Genomic DNA, 26,570 nt, shown 5'->3' on the forward strand with positions numbered 1-26,570 from the left:
ATTCTATCGGAGAAAATCAGGAATGGTGAATAGAATCAATAAATTAAGTTTTAATTCATAAATTAAAATAACATTAACACAGAACAAACTGTACAAAGCAATTTTTACAAATAAATTATTTATCATTTTTATGGTCCATTTTTTTATAAACTACTGAGATTATTTTTTCTCGTTTTTTCACAACCATGACCCTATATAACAATATTGTGCGAATAACTTGAGTGATTTTCTCGAAATGATGGACCAATTTAATTATACAGGAGTTTGAGGTATCTAATTTTCCTGAATTTGAGCAATAATAACATTAGGAGAAACAATTTACCACCGAGAAAGACACATAGGAATACATAAAAAAGAAAAGACCTAATCTTTCTCTTGCTCACAGCCTATGCTGAGCTTCAAACTCGGGTAGTTGCAACCGGAATCGGTGCCAAAAATTTCAAAATTGGTCATTTACCATTGCAATTGGGTTAGTGAACCCTATGAGAGCCGTTCTTCTGCTTTCGTTCAGCTGAATGAATTTATGACCAGAACTACCTGTTTTTGGACTTTTCAATGCAGTTTTCAGTTGAAATTGTTCTAATTTTTTGATTAAAAAATTAATCCAAGGGTTTTTTCACAATCATCACAGGGAAAGATAGTGTTGAAAAAAAAATGTGTTTAAACCCTATATAAATTGAGACGTTAAAAAATTAAAAAAAAAATTCTCGCACCACTGTTGTGAATGTCCTTTCATACCGATGACCCAAGTGCACAACTAGATCTCTCTGTTATCGACGTCGCAGACTTTCCGTCGTACTTTCCTGGTTTTATTTTTTGGGAAACTGGTCAAAGTAATTTCTTGACATTTTTTTTTTGATTTTTCTACTGTATTAGCAGAATATTCCGTACCAATTTTAAGCCATTCAAAGTTGGCTTGACTCCATTTGAAAAAACGAAATAGGAGCGGCGATTTTGATAAACCGCAATGGAGATACTCCATTCAGCACTTTTTTCATTGATATGCTTTCTAAAGAAAGAAAAACTTCTACTTCTCATACCACTTTTTCCGAGTAAGATCTTAACGCATAGTTTAATTCTATACTACATCCTAGGTAATGATGACGTGTGTGCATAACGTTATATGTAAGAATGACTCTCGGAAAACCGACCAAGACTGCTATGTTACGAAAAAACGCAGTAAGTTCATTCTGGGATGAGCCTCGAGATACACAAGAACATATGCTAGCGGTGGCTCATACAGAAATATATTTACGGCTCTTTTTCATAACACGGCAGGAAAGAGGGTCAAAAATAAAATACTTAATGAGCCAAGGAGGAATTTTGCCAAGAGAGTCCTTTTGCTCCGTTTCCGGAAACCTAGTCATTTTATAGACATAATGGTTATAATGCGGAACCTTGTGATAACACAGCCTTTTTGTGGAATTTTTTCCCCAAGTTCAAAGCTGTTTGCGATAATGCAGAATAGCAAGTTTTCATTTTTCGAACGTTATAAATGTGGACGATGAAATTTGCATTTTGGTTTCGGCAAAACCAACCTTGGACTTATGAAGCTATGCCGCACGTAACAGTGATTTCTCTTAATACGAGGTGATGAAACTCCCTGGGTTCCCAAAAAATAGGAAACTTTTTGACTGAAGGGAGATGGGTTCATTCAATCATCTTAATTGAGTCTCGTAGCCACCCAAAGTGAATTTTTTGGACAGAGTTATTGCTTCTCCATACGCCATGTCTATAGGTCTTGGAATCCTATTTTGATTGTTGAATGTAGAATTTTAAAGCGCCGTAAAATAATGAAAAGATTCGTCTAAATCTCAATCGTCTACGTTTAATCTGAAACAGTATAATCATGGTATTTTCTACCCTGGGCATTATCAATAGTGCGTGTGATGTAGAGTAACCAATGATTATTAAATTAATCTGCACCCGATGATACTATGGTTGAGGAGACTTTGGCATAAATGACTTAAGCAATTTTTGAATGACATAACTCACTGTGTTCCTCAGTGCCAGTATCTCTATTTTCATTGGACATGGTGACTTGACGTTTGGGTAAAACGTGTTACTTTTTCCTTCACTGTGAAACTTAACCATTAAAATGCTATTCAACCGCGACCCACTCGACTAACTTATTTTTCAGTCACTTCCGTAATCTAAACCTTCTGGATTTTGTTCCACTTAGCCTCGTGGTTTGAGGAAAATGTATGATGGCCGTATCTAGATACTATTGATAATTGCACATTAACCTTTCCGAGCTCAATGTGAGGATTTGTAATTTTTGAGAGGAAATTTTGGATTCCAAACAATGACCTCTGCACACAACAGCATAGCTCAAATAAGAGATAAGTCTGAGGAAAAGAAGTGACAAGCATTTCGACGCACAATTTGGAGATTGATCATTCCTTCCTCTTAAAATTATACTCCAAAGGACGTATTATAACGTAATGTTCTTTTTCGCAATTTGACTTTTGTCCTCCCTTGTGACAAATACACCCCTGACGCTTTGGGCCCCTCGTATACCGGGATGGGCAAAACAAACGGTCGATACGCCATAACTCTTTCAATTGTTAAGTTAAAATGTTCTGGTTTGGGCTGCTGTCCTAATCATCGAGGGGGACAACTTTTTGGGGGGTTACGACCCCCCGACCGCTGAGCACCCCCTCAAAATATTAAAGTTTTCAAATGGAGACCCCCTATTTGTGGCACATCGTCGAATGGCGTGTCGCGCGTTTCTTTTGCCCATCCCGGTATATCAGGTAACACTGAGTTGATGTACGCTTCCCCCAGTTTTTGATGCTTTTCAAAAAAATTTGGCCCAGAAATGTATCTTGTTGCAAGACAAACAATGTCGTCTACTTCTTATATTATCTTGACGTTAGGTCATTTTTCATGAGCAGGGATGTAGGTGAGAGGCAAGGGGCGGGGCCTGAAGGGAATTTTGTACTCATCCGCGGGGCCTATCTGAGGGGCCCAATCAGCCCGGCGTCATTTATCATGCGCCGGGATGTAGGTGGGGGACAAGGGGTAGGGCCTGAAGGGGATTTTGTACTCGTCCGGGGGCCCGTTGCGGTCGTCTTCAGCGGGGGCGATGACGAGGTGCCGGGCGTAGCTGTAGGGGGCGCCGGTGTAGCTGGCCGAGTGGAGGTGGTCATGGTCGTGATAGTGGGCCGGCTTGGTGATGATCTCGTAGTGGGAAGTCTTGCCGCCTCCGTGGTGCTTGAACGCTGACATGGCCGCCAAGAGGAGGGCGATCATGGACGTCATGAGGGCCTTGCCGGACATGGCCGCCAGGGCCGAGAACCCGACCGCCGCTAACGTCCCTGCCGACCACATGGCCGCCGCGTGGTACGAGTCTTTTTTCTTCCGACCTGGAATCACCCAAGCAAATGACGTGGATAATTATAAAGGGCCAATAGATAAGGTCTGAAAGTAGAAGAAAACGTCACTTGGTTTCTCTTCAAAATCTTACACTAGAAAAACATAGATGTTGTAACGTATCGATTTCTAGGTTAGAATCTCACAATGAAATCGGCCGCGAGCTGGTTTCAAGACATGAATCTGAGATGCTATGTCACGTTATATCAACTCAGTGGTTCGACCAAAAACAAACATTCACTAATGTGCCGATTCTGTGTGAGTTAATTGTGTTAATGCATTGCAATTTATAGTCATCAATAGGTCATAAATCAATTAAGGACTCATTAAACACGAAAAATTTCAATTGTAAGAAACACTTAGATGCATTTTACCACCGTGGCGCGAAGGGCGCGAATCAGAGACAAGATTATGTGTTTGTTTGCAATTGAAGTATGACGTAGCCACTAAATCAGTCTATTTGTACCTTGTTCAGAAGTTTATTTCCAGACCGCCAGCTCCCCCAGAAAAGGACCTACCTGCATAATTAAACTAATGGCACATGTGTTTTTTCTATGATGAGCCAAAAAACTAGTTCTTTATTGCAAAATGTAGTCAAATCAATGCCTCGGATATCATAGTTTTATTCTTAAACTGAAATTTTCTCTGGAGACTATGTCAAAATGTAATCAAATAAAAGGTAGTAAGTAAGCAGAAAAATACTCATCGAGTTAAGTATTTTTCATAGGTTTCTCAGTTTATATTTGACAGTTTTTACTGAGAGGGATGAAAAAACTAACAGAGAATGAGTTCAGAATATTTGCTAGAAGACCCGAAAGGTGGGTTGCATATAGTAACTGAATTTTAGGAGACTCTAATGGCTTAGAATGACACTGCATCAACAGAATTTCATTGTCATATTCGAGTTAGGAGTCACATTTTATTTTATATTTTTAGTTAATTCTTTGATTGACAATTTTACCTGTTATCTAAATTGTGTCTAAATCTACAGTGCCTATTTGATACATGCGCAAATCATATTAACATAAGGTTCCCATGTACTAGACAGAGATAGAGCGTGCATGAGTATGGTATTCTGAATATAAAGAGGTCATAGAGATTCAAGCCACTACAAACATGAAGGCGTTAGTACAGATAGGAATTTTTACCGTTAATTATTGATGAAACATAATGTTTGATGCGTAAGTTTCGAAAGGATTGTGCTTTAAAGTATTACATTATTTTATCAAAAATAAAACTATTGTGAGAGAATTCACTGTTTCATCGGCCAAGGATGGATGAATATTACAGTAAAAGTAGGTATGATTAAAGTATTTTCGGTTTGCACAACGAATAAATCGTTAATTATAGTTAAAGTTCATTTTTTTCAATCTGCGAGCTAAGTGCCAAAAATGACTTTCAGCTTCACTTAATGATTCTAATTATAGAGGCAAGGTAAAGGTAACCTCTACCTTTTGCTTACCTTTTTTCTCCTCATCCTCATCATCCTCATCATCCTTATCATCCTCATCATCCTTATCATCCTTATCAACGACTTTCTCAGTGCCCTCAGTACCTACAAATGAAAACAACTCGTCAGAATAGTGAATTTTCCATCACAATAGTTTTATTTTCATTCATTCGCTCAGAATGGAGTTGAATTACCCTAATACTTAACGCGGTAGTCAGAAAAGTACATGTTGCATGCTGCAAAAGCAGATTTCTTCGAGTGAAAGAGTCAGTAAAGATATCAAGGAAAATCAGCTGAGGACCTAGTGAGTGAAGGACTGCCCTTGACTGAGTCATAATGAAAAATATACAACGAAAAATAGTGTAAATTTCAAGGCATGGTAGTTGAGATTATTGTGGCAGGTTAATACCCTCATCATTGCAAACAATACTTACATGAAACTTAAAAATTTTTAGAAATGATAATGATTTAGTGGACCATAAAATCCTTTGCCCACCCCAAAAAGATAAAGAAGCTGTGCTCTTTTTTTAAAGCACCACCACCGCAAGCCTATAATTCTGATGCATGCCATTGAAGCTAAAATTATAGTGTGTCATATATTGTTCAATGTTTAAGGTCAGTCAGATGTGTTTTATTCTCAGATGAATATTCAAAGAACCCTAGTAAAAAGCCAGGAGAATTAAAATTATGAATAGGAGGGAGTTTCAGCTAGTTTTAAGCGGTAAATTGGAGAATTCATCGTTCACTACTTCTGCGCATTTCCTTACTTAAAGTAACGAAATGAGATACATCATTCTAGATTAAAAGTATGCTTTTGTTTAATTTGGATTAAGGTTAAATTAGCTTTCTAAGATCGCGGTTTTCAGGTCCGACTCTCTCAATATCACAGAAACAGAGAAAATTAGAGGAATTTGCATCTGTTGGGTTAAAATTCACGTTTGCAGAAAAAAAACTTAAATGACGGTAAACTGTTTTCGGTTAAGTTTTTTGACTTGTCCGATAACTTTATTACCGCGGGTTAATCGTTTCCTACAACACGCAGGCAAAATGTGGTCACAAAGTAACATGTCTGGTGTTTTAAAAAGTGGGTCCAACTCCTTGGTATATTTGAAGCGTTCGGTGCTAAAAACCTACTCTGGTATCAATCAGGGCCGGATTTAAGGGGTGGCCACATGAGCCGCGGCCCATGGCGGGGAATCTAGGGGGCGGCAAATTTTACAATTTTTTTAAATGTAGGTATAAAAAAAAATCGGATTTAGAAAAAAAAAATTACAAACGAGAAAAGGTGACAAAATCTCCCATTTCCTGAGAGAATAGTAATTTCTAATTTTGTCGTCTTTCAGTAAAACAAAAGATAGCACCTTTAATTAGTCGAGTTAAGAGAGAAACCTAACATGCAATTTGGCCTGGGACAGCGCGGTTTAGAAAGAAATGATGACGAGGACTTGAGATGAAAAGGAAAAGCCCTCGGCGCGGCGGTCGGCATGTAACACATATTAGCGCCTACAAGACTGCATGAATACTTCACGCATTGCATCAAACACGGTGCGGTCACTGCGGTCAGCGTGAAACGGATAGCGCCTACAAGCCTGCGTGAATACTTCACGCATTGCGTCAAACACACTGCAGTCTGCGCGGCCGGAGCGGCGCCGGAAGTTAAAGTCATTAAACCACATTTATGTTCGTTCTTTCATAATTATTTCGTTCATTTCTGATGAATGGAAGGCCTCGTCCACACAGGGATAGGTTTACGGAACGTAACTTTCGCGCAAAGTTCCGTGAACTTTTGCTAATAGTGTTGACAGGGGTTTCCCAAAAAATGTGTCCAACACGAGTAAACGCGTCTTATGCACCCCTCCCCCTCCGACACGTTTACTTGATGGTTTTTATTGATGTTTCAAAACGAATGAGAAGGGGCGGCAAAACACAGGCGGCCCATGGGCGGCAAGTAGGTAAATCGGCTCTGGTATCAATTGAAGATCACTTGAGAAGATTTATACAACTACGAATCAGGAATCGTCAGAATATTTATATATCAGGTCTCGACATAAGGCAAATCACGTGACCTTCAAAATAGGAGGTTCCATTCTTTATGGTCACTGATGAGTCGTACTCGGACTAAATTCTGCAATCGAGAACTACAATGTCCGGCTTAGTCTAGAAACAATGTATGTATCGTTAGTACTCCTATGCACATGATTTCTTTTAAGGATGAGGCAGAAATTGTAAGTTCTCAGTCGCAAAATCTAGTTCATTTGCCCTCTAGTGTTACTTCTCTTGACAAAAAACGATTGAAACCGTCGTTTTAGGTAAATTGATTTGTTATGTGGAAGCTAAAATTATAACTTTCAAGCGCTTTCAGACATTGCATTGCTTTAAATTCAGCGCTCGTGACTGTCAAATGGGTAATTTCTATCTCACTGCATGAAACAGAAAATTCCTCCTGATTTTGGAGAGTCCGAGCTGCTCCATTATTAAAACTCACGTGAGGCACACCTCGAGGCGATGCGAATAACTACCAAAACAGTGAGGGGGCCTCGAAGTAGCCATGTGGAACGCAGACAACAGGATGTTCAGCTCCATCACCTCCTTACACTTACACTCTCTATTGAGAATCAATCAGTAAAATTCGACGAGATAGTTTTCGATTCTATGAACGCACCCACTCCTGGCTTTGGCTGATCCGTCAAAGCGGCCAGTGACATTGCCAAAATCGTTGAAAATCGCGAATGACGGCCCGGGTGTCTTGTGCGAATCGGTGGAGCTCTTTTTGGGTGGATCAGTAATCAGAGCATGAAAAAAAACTAATCTTCGGTTGGATCGTATGTCTGATGTTGGGTATGTGTCAAATGACGGCATTCATAGTTGCTTTTATAAAATTCAGTTTCTGAGAGGGAGCATCATATTTTTCCACTCAGAAAAAGAACAACTCAAAAATGTAAAGGCAGAATCATTAAATTATTACTCTCAATAAAAACTGTGATGGTTTCCACTGAAAAATTAAACGATAACAAAAAGGATATCATAGGGGGCTCTGGAAATTTTTTCTGCTTCAATTAAGTCAGTTGAATTTATAAATATCACAATTTTTTATTCACATTTATATCTTTTATCTTCCTGGAAAATTCTTGCCAGGGAAATCATTTTATTTTCACGATTTAATGCAAATACACTCTAATAAAAGTAGAAAAATCTATCCAATTTCTAAATAAATGCTGCAAAAAGGATCAAGGCTGGATGAAGTAATTTTACATTAAAAACAGAAACTGAGCTTTTTTAGTGTAACTGCAAAAAATAAATCTAATATGATTTAAGCCAATTTTTTCAAACTGATCAATAAATTGAAGTAAAATTTAGAAGGTGCAATGTGATGTACAATAAAAATCGAGCCAACAGAAAAATTGTATACCCCGGAACTATCAAAACTGATTTCAAACTTACATAATGCGTATTCGCAATTTACAAAATAATATATGCGGCCTGAAGAATGAATCGCGGATGCCAAATATTTTACTCCTTATGATACCATCTACAAATTACCACTCGGAATTGTGCATGCTTATTTTTTAAATTGTTGTACAAAAATGTCGGCTACTTCAGGGGAATATACGGCGAGTCTGACCAGGTCAGATTAGGTCGGGTCAATCAGGTCAAGTAACGTCAGTTTAGATCAAGTTAGGCTACGTTAGGTCAGGTTAGGTTAGGTCAAGTTAAGAAAGTCCAGTTACTTCAGTTGAGTTAAGTTAGGTGAAACCTAGATAATTATCTAGGCTCTAGAAGTGTTTACGGATCTGGGGGCTTCATGCGTATTGGTGTAAATGCCTGTGTGCGAAATAATTAAAACCTAGAACAAAAATATCAATTACCTTCTTCAGGCCAAAAGCTTGGGAAGAAACTGGAGAAAGCGCTCACACTGAACTTCCGAACGCTTCCGATCACCCTTGAGTCGAGAAGTTTGACGTTGAGCGACAAAGAACTGAGGAAGTTGTCAACCTTCTGAAAAAGAAACCTGTCTAGTTTCTCAGTTGAGTTGGCGTCCCGAACAAGGGACACGGCCAAATCGGCCGGAATCAGACTGGTATCGTTGCGTTTTGACTTTGAGTACACTATTGAAACTCCCGGCAGAATCTGGTAGCTTTCCGCTGAGCCCAGGTGCTCCACAAGCTTCACTACATCCAACTTCAGGCACGTCATTGAGTATTGATGGCTGCATTTTTTGCTTATGACCTGAAACATGTTACAATTACCCATTTCTTTACTTCATCCACCAATAAATTCGAAAAACAAGAAGAAAGGAAAGGATATCCTCACTTCTTTACATATACACCAAAGACATTTCATAAGCATGAGTAGATGCTCTACAAATCATGCTCAACATATCGCGATATACATATCAACAGATCACCGACATATCACCGAAGCGGTCAGTGGCTGGGCTGTCAAAACGCCTTCAATTCCGTGCATATACAACACGGACATCCGTGGAGCCCGAATAGTTGCATCTAGGGGTTAAAATGAAATTTGTACAGTGTTCGTCGCATTCGGCACTAACTGAGAGCGCATTTCACGCCGGGACTGAATTCCAGCGTTGCCTATGGTGCCTATGGAGTAAAATATTACTGATCTTTATCACAACATTGTCAATTTTTTGAATAATGATTTAATTGTTAAGATGTATTACATGTTTGCCTTTCTACAGTGTGAGTTGCGACCCCTACCTTCTCTTATTTGGGGACGACGAATGCGGCAAAGCTGCCTCATGGTTACTTCAGGGAAAATTTGATCTCGCATCTCAACATATTTGTACTTTTTATTCGCTAAGAGTAAGAAAAAAGTCCAGTTAGAAATGATAAAATAGAAAATAGGACTTCAGCAATACTTAATCCAAAATTTTTTAAAAAAAAAAATTGAGGAATTTCACGGGATCGAATCCAATCACATTTCGCAAATTTTCAGACGCATCACTATCCTCGGAAAAACATTTCGTGAGGATCGGACTGAAAGATATCGCTAGTTCTTTTTAAATATTAAGATATTGACGAGAGATGTGGAACAAGATATCCGTAAAAATTGATCGTAAGTTCATTATAACTAATTTTTTAGATTTTTACAACTGATTGTATGCAGACTACTTAGGCTCTTCATTTTTCCCCTAAAAATAAAGATAAGAAATCCTGTTAAGGAGCATGCCCCCTTGTCCGGAAAAAAATTGACATTGGATATTCTCGCATGAGGAGATCAGGTGATGTCAATTGCCTGATGATCTGTGGGAGTGTGTATGGGACAATACCGCAATAGGGCGATTGGGTGTAGAGCGCGAAGCTGCGCTGTAAAAGTGACTGTTACGTTAGACATTCTTAGCAAAAATTTACTACTGCACTTACGCGGATTCAATAATGATTTGCCTCGTCCCTCTTTTCCCGATGATATCCATTAGGTTGAAAATTTGAATGAAGAAAAACATTTTTTTCCCCTATTTTTTTGACTGGAGATTAAAATTTAACTCTACCTCTGCTTATGAATTGTTAATTGTCTGTATCTCAATGGTGGTTCATCATGGTGGTTCATCAGTGACGCTTACGCCTACGCTCACAAGTTACGCTACTAAAAACTTAACTAGTTATTTATGATTCGTGTCAGTCAAAATGTGCACTTTCTGCAGAAAGCCTCCGTCCTTTAGGACAGTTTGCGCTTTCAGACAAACGCAACCCTTCAACATGAAGTTATCTGGAAAATTCTGCTTTGTAAAATTAGATAAATATACTTTATCATGAAAATATATTTTTTCCTATTTACGTTAATGTATAAACTGTTTATGTTTATCCATGTGTGTCCTTTGGGTTAAAGTTGATTTAAACACATCAGACACTAAACCTACGAATCTCTCACTTTCTACATGGCCAAAGGTCTCATTACGCCTTCCATTTTGATGATACTTCAAGCACATTTATGAATGGGCACACGAGAAGAGCCGCGGAATTCAAGAGCCATGTTCTGTTGTCATCTCTTTACTTCTCCACGTATTTTAGACGCAAGAAATCGTATCCTGGTTTGATAGTGGTGTGAAATTGAGAAAAACTTGCCCCCCCCCCTGCCAAAAAAAAGAAAAAAATGCCCAAATATCGGAGGTAGTTGTTTCGTTTTGAATAAAAGAAGTCGTCCTTAATTACCAGCGTTTTTTACAAGCTCTAGAGATGATTCCTTTCAAACGGTTTTCACCGCATTGCGCGTAATCCAAAGTATGGTTTAAAATTTTGACGCAGTGTTCTGCAGAGTATTAAAAACGCTCAGTATGAAAGACTGACCTTTTTCAGTTAGATCTTCAATCAATCTTTTATTTGTAGCAATGCCGAACAACTCTAGCTCTAACTTACTAAACATTTTACCTAATACCTACACACAAAATCACAAATCGGTTTAGTTCCAAATGCATTGTATGTGCGCAATATATAAATAATGCATTAGAGTTAAAACTCTAAGATAAATAGTAACGGGGAAAAACAAGTTTAGTCGGTTCAGATTTCAGCGGTTTCAGACTTTACATTAAAACAGGAATTCTTCTCACAGAAGGAAATTGTTCAGTTTCACAAGCTTTTCATATCAAATATATATTCCTTCCCTCGTTTGTACTTTTTAAGAATAGGTTTTTTCTTCCCCTGTCTTGTTTGCGCACTGCATAATTACATTATATTTTTCAAAAATATTATTTTAAAAATTCTATTCTTTTGTCGAATTTGGAAAGGTGACGGTCGAACGAGTGAATTTCACCGGCAGTAAAATGATCCACATGCGCCAATTGTGTGCTTATTCTCAAAAAAATTGTTGATTCCTCATGAAAGAGGAGGGAGGGTGACAGAAGTTGGGTCAGTCAGGGTCTATGTACTTTTCAAGCAACTATATCATGCTAATCTTGTGATTATCATTAATAATTGGCAACAAAACTCGACGAACTTTTAGGGATTAATTGAAGATAATTTCACTTGTCTAGGAGTTTATATTTTGGAAATCTTGGCCGTCTAGGAGTTTACTATTTTAATGTGGTCAGTCTAGGAGTTTACAACTATTTTTAAATAATTTCTGCTACGTCTCAGAAAAAAGTCAGTATACATTCTCGCTCATCGGAAAAGGGGCCTTTCCCCTCTTAAACTCAGAAAAAAATGACTTTGCGCTATTTCCTTTATCTCTTTTAGGAGGGCCCTAAACAATTTGCGACGAAAAAACCCAGATAAAAACTGCTATTATGGCGATTTGAAGTGTAATTTGAAAAGCCTTAGCTTTGAGAAAAAGTTATGTACATTTTAATCTGATGAAATTCTGATGTATCTGACACTGAAAAAAATATGCCGGTAGATTTTACCATCTCTGACACAGTGATACGAATATGGTAATAAACACCAGACTCTATGGTGGCATTTACCATACTATGGTAAGAATCACCAGAGTTCTGGCGATACTACTATAATTCTGGTTATTTCCACTAAATAGTATCACTGTGTAAAAATCAAGTAGACTCATAGTAAATGTCACCATACTTTTTTTCAGTGGATGCAAGTTTGTAACCATATTTGATGAGAGAGTATGAACCTATCAATACTCTAAGCTTGTCAAATTTTCAGGAATTATGCCATGATTCTGTTCCCGCAGACCCGCAAGTCAATTCCGTGAAATCGTGTATCCACCACTAGATTTAGACCTCGCGGGACTCATTAATCTCGTCTCAAAAGCGCTATCCACTAGGCCACCCAGCGGGCTGATTATTGAAATTGATAGATACAGCGATCGACAAAGAAGACTATGAGAGAATGGAGCGATCCTATTGGTGGAAGCGGGTGGTTGCAATGGACAAGGGAGGTAAGTAAGTAATACATTAACTAACGGCAGCCCATGAGAGACCCTGCAGTTAGTCCATCATCCCTGGGTCTTTGAGAATTACCCATTTAGACCAATAGGATCCTTGTATTTTCTCCTAATCTCCTCTGTCTATCGCATTGTCATTAGATTGAGGGGCTTGGAGGACAAAACTCATAAGTGCAGGTCTTATGCTATTTTAAGAAATACGCGTTTGAAGTTTCGAAATTACATAGATCCTTATGGCGGATAGAAAGTTCAAACTGACTTTTTGATGCTTAAAAATTGGAATTTAGGAGAGAAATTTTAACATTAAGGCAAGTATTACTTGAGATCATTAATATATCGATTTTCTCCACAAACTGCACTGATGCAACCTTGTCCTGCGAGTCCCTCAATTTCAATAATCAGCCCGCTGGCCAGATTTTCTAGACACTGTTTGGATCTGCAATTTGATGAAACTGAGGAATTCCTACGGTGGTGCTTACTCTAATAACGTGAGTGAGTTCCTCGAAGGACTTGAAACTTACTTGCTTGACGATATCCTCAACATGGTTATCCGTCTCATTGGTGGCCGCGGAATCGCTCGGCTGACTGGCAGCACTAACGCTCTCCTCGGAGATATTCATGGGGTTGTCTATACTATTCACCACTAACTCATCACTGATCGCGTCCTTGTCCTTATCCTGGGGGCGCTTCTCGGGGGCGGGGGAGAAGACCTGGCCCCGGATGAGCTTGCCGTCGACGACGAGGAGGAGCGCGAAGAGGCAGCTCGCCAGGAGCATCCTAAACCGAATCCGCTTGGGCACTTGGGAGGGTCGGCCGAGGGGAAGGAGCATCGCGGCGCTCGGGCGCGGGCATAGAAATCGGCGCGCGCGGTCGGCGCCTTCGACGGAACGGAAGTGGACTCCGGCGCGGAAATCGCTCGACTAAATCACGTAAGACGGCTCGGCGCCGTTTTATACGGAGGAAAAGCGTCGCCGAAGAGAGGGAATCGCCGTCGCTGAAAAGCCGGGGTTCGCGAACCCCCTCTTATTCCCTTTCGCACACTTCCCCCGGACCCTGACGCGACGTTGTCCATCTGCGGGTGACAAGTTTACGAGGTAATTTCGAAATTGCATTAACATCATCGAAGACGGGGGACGTGTCCAGTGAGCATCTAGATAGATGATAATGGATGGCATTGCAAAGAGGAACATCACGAGCATGCCAATGTTACCAGATGTGCAACTTCTTCCTGGCAATACTTGAATCAGGAAACAAGGAATTACGAGCGAATTAGTTGTCGCAGAGTGACCGGTTTGCGCAGTAAAATAGAAACTCGAATGTAGTGTTTTTTTTTTAACAGCATCGAAAAAAGTGTGATATGTCGCAACATTGCAATGCAGGTTCCTTAGGTAGAATGCATGCCATGTCAGTATGCAAATGTTACATTCTCAGCAACATCATAAAGGAATATCAATTTGTGATCCCTAGTTACGCCCACACAGTAGGAAGAAGGAACCGAGATCTTGTGTTAATCTAGGAAGTACATCACGAAATTGTAACACAAGTTATTGGTTCATTTTTTCAAAAGTTACTTTTCCCCTGAGTCAAATCGACCAAATCTTTGTGTTGAAAATCTACAACTTCGCAAAATTAGGCACCATACTCTAGGATCGAACCTGAAAGACATCGGCGGCAGGCCCATGCGCTAGCCACAGGGCAGTGCGACCTTTGACTGAAAGGCTTTGAGAGTTAAGTGGAAAACAAGAGTATACATAAGCTCGGCAGGACACTTTCTTCATGATCTGATGTCTCAGAGTAGCCTGCAATTAAACACTAAATTGTGTTGAGCAACCAAACCCTTTGGGTTTCCCTGACACACAATATAAGTAGCCTAAAGTAACACAGAGTGACATCAAACCCGGACATTTTCAACTGTGTGTCATACCTAATGTGTTAAATCATGTTTTGAGAAATGAGACTTTGCACATGTAAAGAGATTCTTGTAAACACGCACACAAGACTTTTATCCCCCAACCCTCAGAAAAAAGTTAAGGGTACAATTGTATTGAGTTTATAGACGAGCAAGCCTGCGATCAAAGGTGACATGAAAACCTCTCATGAGGAAATTCGATTTAGTTCCTTTGACGGATCGTCGCGTCCCATTTGGGGTCCAACTTGCGCGATGGAATGCGTGCCTTTAGAATCGTGCCTCATAGCAACTTATGAAACTTTAAACTAGATCTTGCTTCGTTGATGTGGTCAAGCTATTTTAGTGTAATTACAATTTTAGGCGATCCGTTTCTTTATCTTTTCTCGAATTGAATTTGGTCATTACTAAAAAAGTAGTGTAATTCCTTCGGAAAATACACGAGTAACAAGGATGGTTGAATTCCTATTTCCGTATAGTTTTGCAATTTATAGAATGAGATTTTTGATGTGATAAACGTTACAAATTACCAGATTTTGAGGAGAACTGAAATATGTTATGGTAAACAAATGGTAAGTAAACTTCATGGCAAAAAAATGACTTGGAGGATTAAAAATATCAGGATAATCGATTGAAATATTGAGACTTTTCCTGTTTAATGTTTCTACAGGCTTAATAAATAATTCGGAGTAAAATTGACAACTGAGCATCAAGACGGCGCGATCTGCAGCCAAGCATAAATCCACGCGACCAATCAATTTCTGCGCAGCTATCCATCAATTTTTAATTGATTTTTTTGCTTTCATGTGTACAAAAACTCATGACGATGAGTTTCATTTTCATAACTTGGAGCCTCAGTTCACACGTCAGTAATTTGGTTCCAAATTCATTAATATGATCAAAGATCCGTTCCCTTGGGCACTAATGGTGCCATCGATTAATTTTCAGGCACCATGATTACATTGAATATTAGAGTATCAATGATGGTTTAACCCTCTAAAATTAAGGGACAGTAAGGGATGATTAAGCTAAGCCCCTTGATATTCCCCATCGAATTTTCTCATAAGACACGGTAGACATGATGAATATTTGCAAATTTAATGTACGAGTCAGAATTAGACCTTTTGACACACCGTAATGCGAATCACTTTCTTGGAGTTCTTACCAAAAAATCAAGGTCTCTCGAAGACAAACCGGCCATCGAATTAGTTTGTAGGATGCTTCTCCATGTCCGGATTTACCTACTTGCCGCCCATGGACCGCCTGTATTTCACCGCCCTCTTCTCATTCATTTTGAAACATCAATGAAAACCATCAAGTGAACGTGCCGGAGGAGGAGAGGTGCATAAGACGCGTTTACTCGTGTTGGGCACATTTTTTGCGTAAGCCCTGTCAGCACTACTAGCAAAAGTTCACGGAACTTCACGCGAAAGTTCAGTTCCGTAAACCTATCTCTGTGTGGACAAGGCCTTTCATTTGTAAGAAATGAACTAAAAAATTAAGAAAGAACAAACATAAATGTGGTTTAATAATTTTAACTTCCGCCGCCGTGCCGCGCTGACCACACTGTGTTTGGCGCAATGCGTGAAGTATTCATGTAGTCGTGTAGGCGCTGTGCGTTTCACGCCGCGCCGACCGCTGTTGACCGTACTGTGTTTGACGCAATGCGTGAAGTATTCATGCAGTCTTGTAGGCGCTAATATGTGTTACATGCCGACCGCCGCGCCGCGCCGCGCCGAGGGCTTCTCCTTTTCATCTCAAGTCCTCGTCATCATTTCTCTTTGCGCCGCGCCGCGTCGCTCCAGGCCAAATTACGTGTTTGGTTTCTCTCTTAACTCAACTAATTAAAGGTGCGCAGTCTTTTGTATCACCGAAATACGACAAAATTAGAAATTAATGTACTCTCAGGAAATGAGAGATATTTGTCACCTTTTCTTGGTTTGTAATTTTTTTCTGAATCCGATTTTTTTGTACCTGCATTTAAAAAAATTGCAAAATTTGCCGCCCCCTAATTTTGCCGCCATGGGCCGCGGCCCATGTGGCCACCCCCTTAATCCGGCTCCTGTGCTTCTCAAGGAAGTATATTGCAAAAAGTTTGAATTGACCTATTATAATTGAAAATACAGACAGTAGTGCTCAATTATGAGTCAAATCGTGGCTATTTTTCATGGACCCAACGTGATTCACATACAATTTTAGTGCTTTGAATCTTTAGTACTCCATTGGACTGACATTAGACACGAAGGAACCAACTTATACGACTTAAAACGACGTACATTATATTGATCTATCTGAACCTACAGGTTCTTATTTAGCTGTGTTCATATTAATAGTTTCACGGCAATAATTTCACAATGGACGAATTTTCTCAATATTTAATGATATTTAAATTAGTGCAAGAAAAAAATCTCGAAATGTTTGAATAGTGATGGCCAATTGCGAAACCACGTATCTCTATTTGCGACGTTGTAGAGTTCCTATCATACTTCATTTTTTCCTTAGTAAACTAATCATCATAATTTCTTGAAACATCCCTTGATTTTTCTTCTATGCGTTAACAGCATATTCTGTATGAATTTCAAGCCTATATAGTTTGCTTCTTTCGCTATCAAAAAATAAACAGGGAGCGGAAATTTTGAAAACACCCGCATTGGAAGATACGTTCATTTCGTGCTTTGCCGATTGATGTTGCAACGTAGGATAGACACGTATCCTCCCGAGGCCCCAACACCGAAAAACCCGCGAAAAACCGTTGAATTTTCCTGGCAGCGCAGGTGTGTCCGACAGGCCGTCGCGTTTCATTTTCCTTTCTGTTCAACTGCACTCGAATCCCGACTTTCCTCGTTTTCTCACCGAACATGCACATGCGCGTTTATTTAAACGACGAAAAGTGAACCCAGGAAACCGCGACTCCATCGGCCCTCGTTATCCACGCACGTACCTCCAATTCCTGTCGATTCTTCGAAAACATTTGTACTTCCATTGACTCGCCTCTCGGTGAATCAAAAGTACCCGCTGAACCGAGCACGCCGGGAGGTTAAAAAATGGAATTGCCGACTGGGTCGCATGCATGATAGATTCATCACGTGCGACACAAATTATAATTGAACGTAAACTCTTTCATAAATACGATTTTGGCTGGGTGATCTTTTTTTACCTCATCGAATAAACAGGTGGGAATTTGGCACGCCGAGCCGTTTGCAAGGATGAGTTAGAAAGTCAGTCCCACAACGGCATCGGCTCGTGCGATGAACCATTGGACGCATTTAAATTGAAAGGAACTAAATCTATTTTAAAATGGGCCCTGAGAGACATATAGAGTACATGCATAACAGGGCTCATGTCGAAAATAGTATAGTTCCTTTTGATTTAAATACGTCCCATTGAGGCTGATAAAAGATGATCTCAATTGCGTTAAATCGTTATTTTTTATCGATTGGACACTCACAAACTGTGAGCGTAAGGAGAGCGAAAGGAGTTAACTCCCTAGAGTCAGTGAAAGTTTCTCATAACGCAAAATATGAAATCATAACATTGAGACATGAAGTGAGGATTGGAGAAAAAAGCAATCAAAACGCCAATATTTAGCGAAATGAGTTTAATTGAAAGGCGAGACTTTTTACAATGCCAGTATTTTAAGAATATTACAAAAGTAATTGGAGATTTTCATAAAATATCTGACATTGGTGAACCCGGGATGGGGAATAAGAGTTCTGGGCTCCCTGAATTACGACCAGAAAAATTTTCCTCAATAACGTCAGTTTACGTAATTTTTAGGAATTTTTTTACCGTTGGACAACCCATTACCCGTGGAAAATGTCTGGCTCCACCAGTCACCACTAAATGCTAAGAATACCAACCAACCTTACAGTCAAGAGGCATGTTTGATCTCTCGTCTAAGGTCTTAATGGCTCAATTGTTGCGTATCTCGTTTGTGACGTTTTAAAATGTATATGCTTTTAATTTACTTTGGAGGATTTCTACCTTTCCACTCCCCACCCACCACCCGCATGTTTATCATCGAGCCACCAGCCGCCACACAGCCTATTCACAGAGTATAGATAGAGTGAGTATAGCCAGCACAGTCTTGTGACCCATGTGACCATGTATTATGGGGACTGTAGTACACACACAGTAAACAGTGATCCGGCTCACAACTCATAGCAACCGGCTGTAGCTCATTGGAAGCTTACTCTAATTTTCTACAAGAGGGACCCCGCCCCCTGGCCGCTATGCGGCCCAACCCCTGGCCGTGGGGCGCTGCGTGCCGCTTGAGAACCGCTTCGCAGTCAGCGAAATCGTCGAAAATCGTCGAGATTTAGTCGTCGGGTCATACCAAATCTCGTCCCGACTACAACTGAACGTTGGCAACAACGTACTACCGCGAAAATTCCCTAACCTCAATATTACGACCGCCATGATGCACATCCGGAATTACCCCGTGACGGAATTACCCCAACTGACCCTAACTTATCAGCTACCGCAACCGCCTGTAATGAGCTTGCTGTGTTTATCAGAGGCATCGTGTGCCAACCCTTGACCTGTCAGCTGTGAAAGCACTCACAAATATTCCTTCAGTAGTGGCCGCGATCTCGACGTGTCGTCCAACGATTTTATACTGGTATGCTTTTAGTCTATGTTTACTTGTGTTTTCTGTAACTATTCCGCTCGGTTGTACCTATTTTTCGAAAGTTACGCACCGTGTTGGATATCATAGTGTTTTAAAATTTTTAAAAAAGTTTTAAAGGTGTCTTGAATAGTATCGGAGTGAAATGAATTTCGAAGTGATTCAAAGTAATTGGGGGAAGCCAGCGGTAACTTCAAAAAAAAGAAGAACCTCGTAAAAGCTTACCAGCAGGAAGGAAACTCAAATGATGGATGCGTGCTTTTTTGCAAACTTTTAAGAAAAATTAAAATTTAGGACGCGAGCCGAAAAGTGTCATTTTTTGGTGCCGAAAAGGAAAAACTGCCAAAGGATTTGCCACTGCCGTGTTTAACCAGGATCATTCGAGGAAGTACCCTTGTTTAAGAATTGCACTGGTTTTTCCTGTTATAGAGAAACACTCAATATGTAATGTGAAGGTCTCATACAAGACTTGGTTTTACCAAATTTTCTAATATGCTTAATTTTTAAATGATTCTATTAGGTAGTTTTATCAACATGGCAAAACTGTCGGATGTAACAGTGGGTTTCTTCGGAGCTGGCAATATGGCCCAAGCCATAGGACTCGGCTTGATAAAATCAGGTATGCACTGCGATGTTTAGTCAGTAAAATTGGATGGATTTATGTTAAAAGAAGCTATGTTAAACGCCAAATCTATGCACATAGTTCCTTGTGATTTATACATGTCCCACGGAAAGTTCAACTATTAAGTAGGTAAAATCCAACTACCAAGTGGATCCTTTTCAGCGAGTCATCTTGCTATGATATGCTCGTTTGCAGTACTTTGATTTCATTCAATTTTTATCATTTTAGAATGAAAGTGCCACATTTTTTTCAGTGCACGCAACATTAAATATTACAAATTGATGGCCTAAGTCGAAAACCATGTATCTCCAATAGCGACGTTGCAGACTTCTTGTCATTATTTATTTTTCCTCTGTAAAATTAGTGAACCTATACTTTCTTAAATATTACTTGATTTTTTTTTCTTTCTCAGCAGAATCTTCTTTAAGTATCTTAAGCTATGAGATTGACTTTTTTTTTTTTTTTTTTTTTTTTTTTTTTTTTTTTTTTTTTTTGAAAAACTGTAATAGAGGCAGAAATTTTGAACTTTGTAGTGGCGCCATGAGGTTTTGCACTTAGGCTATTGAAATGTTGGCGAAAGCAACAATGCTCAGAATTATCTGCTGTATTATTTTAAAAAGCCTTCTTTGTTTCATCTGGATTTTCTATCATCACATAGGTATCTCTTTCTAGCGATGATGTTGTTAACTTTTGTAACAGGTGCTCTGGAACCTGCTCAAATCATTGTTTTTGCTCCTTCTGAAAGAAACTTCTCACCATGGAAGGCTGCTAATGTCGAAACTACTCACAGTATAAGTAAGTTACCTCCCCGTTTATCACCCATACTGTTGGTATTGAATGCTATGTCACTAGTTTCAAGAGTTTCTCAATAATCAGTTCATCCTATAAAATTCAATATTGTGGTGTGATCACTTCAAGAAAATTGAAAAAAGAATACTGTACATGTTGAAGTACGTCTGCAGTGTGCGATGAAAGACCGTCCGTCCTGATAAAATGAAACAGTAAAACTGTGTCAAAATGCCATTTGAACACTTAAATTCTCTACTGATTCTCATTGACATCATTTAAATATTTTACTGGCATCAGTTGAGACGAGGACTGAGTTAAACTGTTTATTTTGACAATGTTCTACTGGCCATTTTTATCTGCAGAAAAATAATGTTTGTAGCATTTGAACCATTGAAACGGATAAACATTTGTTTAGTATTAATTTTCATATTGAAATCATAGGTTTCAAATTAAAGTTACCTGAGACTGAGTCCTTGGAGCTCTGAATAAGTTATCGAAAAATCTGAAAAAAAGTTGGATATTCATTAATTTATTTATTAAACAACTTACGGGTAGATCCAAATAGGCAAGAAACAAGGAAAGTAATTGCAACTTTACAACAGCACAGTGCAACAAGGCAACTTTACACACTACCTCACAACAATATTGGATAGCAAAATACCTGTAATAAGTACATAAAACTTTCGTCACCTTGCTGAAATGTAAAACGAATCAAATCAAAACAGTCTTGCAGATGTAATAGAAGATAATTCCAGTACCAAACCAAACTGCAGTCAGAAGAGAACAAATGATTCATTTAAAATACTGCAGGTAAAATGAAAATACTCTGAAAAAAGTGTAATTTTTTTCATTAGGAATATTTTAATCTCTACTTTTGACAAGGAAATTTTTGTCTGCAGCATCTGTTTTCAGCAAAGCTAAAGTCGTGTTTTTAGCGATGAAGCCTCAAATGTTTGACCAGTTTCTACTGGACTCAAAGGTGAAAAAGCAATTCCCAGTAAATCAGTACTCTTTGTCTCTATCATGGCGGGCACTACTGTGAGCACATTAGAACAGGTAATCGATTACAAGACTTGAAAAACACAAATCCCAATTGAGGAGGTATGTGCAAGAAGCTCATAGTCCAAAAATTACCTTTGGAGAAAATTGCCTCCAAAGTTTTGGTTTAGTTCATCATTTATGTAAATTATAAACATAACCAAGTCAGCGAAAAAGAAAAGTAATGATTCCTTATTGTTAAATTCAAGTTCCCTCATCTACAAATACAATGTGATCTTTTAAGGGTGTGGTTTAGAAATGAAAGCAAATTAAGAGCATGACGAATTAAGAAAAACCTTGCCCAGAACAATATATACTTCAGAAGCAGGAAGTAAATTTGACAACTGTTGACGATGAATTATTGCAGCATCAGAAGCAACGAGTGAATCTATAGGGTTAAACAGACTTTTTGGACATAGCTACCTACCACAGCTTCCTGTTCTACACATTGATAACACCGCAGCTATCAGACTAGCACCTCAATCACACGCTGAATGTGGGAGCCTGGGAGCTGAATGTGGCTTGAATGTGGAAGTCATCGGCCTGATGCCTAAGCGCAAAATTCAGCAACGATTCTCAGCGACCATCGGATAATGTCGGATTTGTCTGAACTATTCGAATAGATTTGATACACATCTGGATGAAAATAGCTAGAATTTGCGAAATTTTAGCTGTTGAGCGATGACTGTTGACTTCCATATTCAGCTGCCAAATTCAGCGTGTGATCCCGGCATAGCTCAAAATCCGGAGTTTCCCGCAAGCGGACCAAGCATTTAGCAATAAAACATTTCTTTGTGAGAGAAGAAGTTGCTGAACAACAAATAACTATCCAGCAGGTTTCTTCAAATGAAAATATTGCAGATTTAATGACGAAACCATTAAAGAATACCTTGTTAAATAGATTTATTGTTGAGCTTGGCATGTGTGTAGAGTGTCAAATTCGGGAAGGTATAATTTAAGGTGTCAAATCGGGAGTATGAAGTTATTAATTTGTCACCATATGATCCGTCACATGTTATGTAAATTCAGCAACTGTTTTTTTTATTTTTATAAAATAGAAGTGCTCAATAGAATGCAGTGTCTGACAAGATTTCTTATTTTATTATTCCCATAAGAACATCAAAAATAACTATCATACCTAGAACATGATTCACGAGGAAAATAAAAATTAGGAAGGTTTCAAGAAATGGCCTTGCCTGGTTTTGCAAATAAAATTTAAAGTACAACAACAAATTTACAACATTGCAATCGGAATTATATGATTTTTTGGATTCAGCATCGTCATGTCATTGGTAGCTTTTATTTTTAGGGAGAGGGTTAATTTTTTTTCAGCATATCATTTTGGACTGATAGGTTAAATTGAGTGTCTACATTTTTGAGAAACTCGATTTTGCAGTGCAATTTCCAGTTGAGTATCAATACACCAACACAATTGTTACACATACAAGCAAATAACTATACAAGTTTAGTTTTTGTTCTGTAATTTTTTTTTAAAGTTGTTTTCATCTTTCCTTCAAAATTCATATTTTTTACTTAAGCACTTCAAAATCAAGATGACAGCTAAAATGACTGTTTAATGTTAGCAAAGTATAAACTGTGTGATTGACGTTCGCTTTGTCATCTCAGTTCTTATGCAGTTTTTTGGCCCCTCACATTGATACCAAAAAGCGTCATTTAAGTAATTAATTTTTGTCTCCAGAAAATTGGTGAAACCTTTGGGAAAAGTCACCGGGTAGTAAGAGTCATTCCTAATACCCCTTTGATGGTCGGTGCTGGTTGCTCAGGTTTGTACAACTTTTTTTACAATTCCTCTCCCTCTTCTTCTCTTTAGAATTTTTCAGGTGGTGCTGTAATTTTTTCTGTTATATGAGTATACAAAGCTGCTGTCACACTAGCAGTCAGACTGTGCAATTAATGACACTTGTGAGCGAAATGGACATTCGGCAGTGGCCCACTGCCGACTGTGCAGTCTTTGCACATGCGCAAACCGTTCGACTGTATGTACAGTCTTTGCACATGCGCAAACCGTTCGACTGTATGTACAGTCTTTGCACATGCGCAAACCGTTCGATTGTATGTGCAGTCAGGTACGTAGTCAGTATGTACAAGACGCTGATGCAGCTTTTCATTGCAAGATTGACCATCTCTCTGTTCTCATCAAAATTTGAAGACTTTACTATTGATCCTTTACTCCTATAATTATTTTCCTTTAAACAGCTATCTGTCATCAACTGGCAAAGGACTCCGAGGATGTTGCACTTGTGAAAGCAATTATGGCGAAAAATGGAACTGTCACAGAAATTCCAGAGTCATTGACCCCAACTTTTGCTGCTTTAGCTGGTTGCGGACCTGCATATGTAAGAGTTTTTTTTTATTACTTTACCTCTTCTATCTTACTTTAATGGATCAGTGGACCCTTGTTGCACGTACCCTTTTGAGGGTTTATTTTCATTCGAACAGAAAGGATGTCAAAATGGATCGGTATTTTAATTTTATTTCACGTAAATTCTTCTTTTCAAGATTTTCATAATAATTGAGGCTCTGGCTGATGGTGCAGTGAAAAACGGGATGCCTCGTGATATGGCCCTCCAATTGGCTGCCCAAACAATGGCTGGTGCTTCCAAAATGGTGCTCGAGACGAACAAACACCCAGGGCAGTTGAAGGACCAGGTTTGCTCACCTGGCGGAACAACTATCGCAGCTGTCTACGCTCTAGAAAAAGCAGGAATACGGTAAGTTCTCATTTTAAAGGCAAAAAGGAACAGCAAATGCAGCCGAAAAGCTCACAAAAAAGTTGAAACTTTATTTATCGCACATTAATTTGACCAGAAGTTGTTTTGATTCTTCTTATACTGTCAATGGACTGTGAGCAAAAGCTAAATATAGATGCAAAACTCTTTGCTTTTGAACATTTCAGGGATTATTTTTACTCCTAAAATTAGTAAATAGCTCAAAATTTTCTTTACTTACGGTTTTTTTGGTATACGAACTGCCCCACTTAAAATAAAGCGTACATACACTTTGAAAAGATGTCAGTTTCAAAATTTAGAAGCTTTACATTTCGAGGAACCGATACCTAGGAGTGGATGTATTTAAGAGCAACTTAAAACTTCATAGTTAAAAAAAAATGCTTTAAATATGCAATAAACCAAAAATAATTAATCTTAAATTAAATTTAGTGGTTTAACAATAGAAGTTCCCCCACTTTAGTAACTGCTATCAATTTGACAACAATGCTCCAAATAAATCTGCCACTATCACTTTGAATGATTGCATGTGGTATTAAAAGGTCTCACTAACAAGAGCTAGAAATTTAGTTAGATGTTGGGGGCCATTCTGAAAATTTTCTCAGTAAAAAATATAATAACTCTGTTCACAAATGATACAGAGAATGGAGAATAATTTTAACCATTTTAATCAACCACCTGAAGTTAAAAGTATTTTTTGTCCTTTTATCATCTCACACTCAAAAAAGTTTATTGCTGTTTCAGAGGTGGAATGATGGATACAATCAATGCAGCAGTTGCAAGGAGCAAAGAGATGACGAGTTAATTCAACACCTTTGGAGTGAACTTCATCAAGGAAAAAAGAAAGTTACATATGTATCCTATCATTGTTTTCCTCGCTTGAGATTTCAAGTCTTAATTTTTTCCCCATTCATTTTGGCAGTTTTTGCCACCGTTTCGAAATTTGTTGGGCTCAAATGAATAAAAAACTTTTGAAGGAAATAAGTTTCATTTTAATTCAACAGTTCTCACGACAAATTTTGAAGCGAGAAAAACAAAAATTTCAGCGGAAAGTGTTTTCTTTAAATCATGACATTGAAGCAATACTGATCTCAGAACGTCACTTCCTTTCGTATAGAATGAACAATTTTTTTAAATATAACAAAATTTGTTCTTCAACTCTTAATTTATACGTTCTTGGTACGTACGTTGTTTCTAAACTGAATTAGGAATTGAAGTTCCGAATAGCAAAATATAATCAAATTGATGATGAGCTTCAAACGCACTCATAGTCATCAAAGTAACGTCTTTTGGAGCACGTAATTTATTAACCTACCATAATGGTTAGAAGTTGCACTGACCATATCGATTACTACCCAGCATTTTAAAGATCCAAGTTTGACCCAATAAGGACGGTTCGAAGAGGGAGCTTCTATGATTTTACGTCAGATCTAACCACAGCTTTTTTCGTCCTCATATTTTTCCATTAAAACAAATATGTTTTAATATTATATGCATCGCATACCAAATTAATATATTCTAATCTTTGAGAATTCATCTTACAACAAAAAAAAAACCTCAACCGGAAACAGAAGTTAGGAGCCGAGTGCGTATTGAAAACCGGCAGATCTGATGATGTCATTGATGCGCTTAATCACTCTTCACAAGAGCATTAGCCACTGGAAAACGTAACGAATGTTGACCGTTGCTTCCCCTGCAATTCGTGATGTCATTTTCATTTCGCCGCCGACGAAAGTGAAAACTCGACTGGCCACTAATGAATGACCACTCAAGGGTAGACTTCCGCATTTCGCTGGCCTTAGAACTGGTGAAAATTCCAGGCGAGCGATTCTGTCTAGTCCTGGTCTACTGCCGATGTAATGAAAACTGCACAACCGAAGTTTATACGTTTCCTGAATCTTTTTATTGCAGCGTTAAAAGATGAAGATATTACTCAGAATTTCTGTCTTTGATATGGAAATAATCCCCCAATTCTATCATGATCGATTCTCTTACTCTCCTCACCTACCTTAATAGAGATATCGTATACGTAGAGCAAGACTATTACTTGCGGCTTTTAAATGGAACTTTGATTTTTCTACGCACATTGCTGATGGAATGAAAGAAACAGCAGCAAGGCATAATATACATTATCACGGTTGATAAAATCGAAAACCGTG

At 38.7% G+C, this 26,570-nt stretch overlaps 2 protein-coding genes across 3 annotated transcripts; one reads left to right on the forward strand and one right to left on the reverse strand.

The window, feature by feature from the left end:
* Nucleotides 1-30: 30 nt before the first annotated feature.
* On the reverse strand, nucleotides 31-13,598 carry LOC109038943 (DUF1676 domain-containing protein Osi16). Of its 2 annotated transcripts, XM_072299541.1 has the most exons (4): nucleotides 13,204-13,598; nucleotides 8,692-9,052; nucleotides 4,838-4,930; nucleotides 31-3,368 (listed from the first exon to the last, which is right to left on the reverse strand). In XM_072299541.1, exons 1-4 carry the CDS (start codon nucleotides 13,510-13,512, stop codon nucleotides 2,986-2,988), a joined length of 1,146 nt encoding a protein of 381 aa, XP_072155642.1. In that variant the 5' UTR covers nucleotides 13,513-13,598; the 3' UTR covers nucleotides 31-2,985. The 2 variants fall into 2 exon arrangements, with proteins under 2 accessions (XP_072155642.1, XP_072155643.1); XM_072299542.1 differs by lacking the exon at nucleotides 4,838-4,930.
* A 5,455-nt stretch (nucleotides 13,599-19,053) lies between these two features.
* Nucleotides 19,054-25,395, forward strand: LOC109039069 (pyrroline-5-carboxylate reductase). Its single transcript, XM_072299548.1, has 8 exons — nucleotides 19,054-19,209; nucleotides 19,736-19,834; nucleotides 20,537-20,632; nucleotides 21,526-21,682; nucleotides 23,364-23,448; nucleotides 23,882-24,021; nucleotides 24,185-24,396; nucleotides 25,156-25,395. The coding sequence occupies exons 4-8, from the start codon at nucleotides 21,650-21,652 to the stop codon at nucleotides 25,214-25,216; spliced, it is 531 nt and encodes a 176-aa protein (XP_072155649.1). The 5' UTR covers nucleotides 19,054-19,209; nucleotides 19,736-19,834; nucleotides 20,537-20,632; nucleotides 21,526-21,649; the 3' UTR covers nucleotides 25,217-25,395.
* The last annotated feature ends 1,175 nt before the right edge of the window (nucleotides 25,396-26,570 follow it).

This window comes from Bemisia tabaci, chromosome 4, assembly GCF_918797505.1.
Source record: "Bemisia tabaci chromosome 4, PGI_BMITA_v3".
NCBI lineage: Eukaryota > Metazoa > Arthropoda > Insecta > Hemiptera > Aleyrodidae > Bemisia > Bemisia tabaci.

What these genes read in the sequence shown, in the direction of transcription:
- LOC109038943 (XM_072299541.1), bottom strand. Translation starts at nt 13,512, where the DNA reads ATGCTCCTTCCCCTCGGCCGACCCTCCCAAGTGCCCAAGCGGATTCGG. An exon ending in TTGAGGATATCGTCAAGCAA is followed by an intron (nt 9,053 to 13,203) that starts GTAAGTTTCAAG and finishes AACATGTTTCAG; the next exon opens with GTCATAAGCAAAAAATGCAG. An exon ending in TGAGGATGAGGAGAAAAAAG is followed by an intron (nt 3,369 to 4,837) that starts GTAAGCAAAAGG and finishes GGGTGATTCCAG; the next exon opens with GTCGGAAGAAAAAAGACTCG.
- LOC109039069 (XM_072299548.1), top strand. Translation starts at nt 21,650, where the DNA reads ATGGCGGGCACTACTGTGAGCACATTAGAACAG. An exon ending in CTGTGAGCACATTAGAACAG is followed by an intron (nt 21,683 to 23,363) that starts GTAATCGATTAC and finishes TTTTGTCTCCAG; the next exon opens with AAAATTGGTGAAACCTTTGG. An exon ending in CTGGTTGCGGACCTGCATAT is followed by an intron (nt 24,022 to 24,184) that starts GTAAGAGTTTTT and finishes CTTCTTTTCAAG; the next exon opens with ATTTTCATAATAATTGAGGC.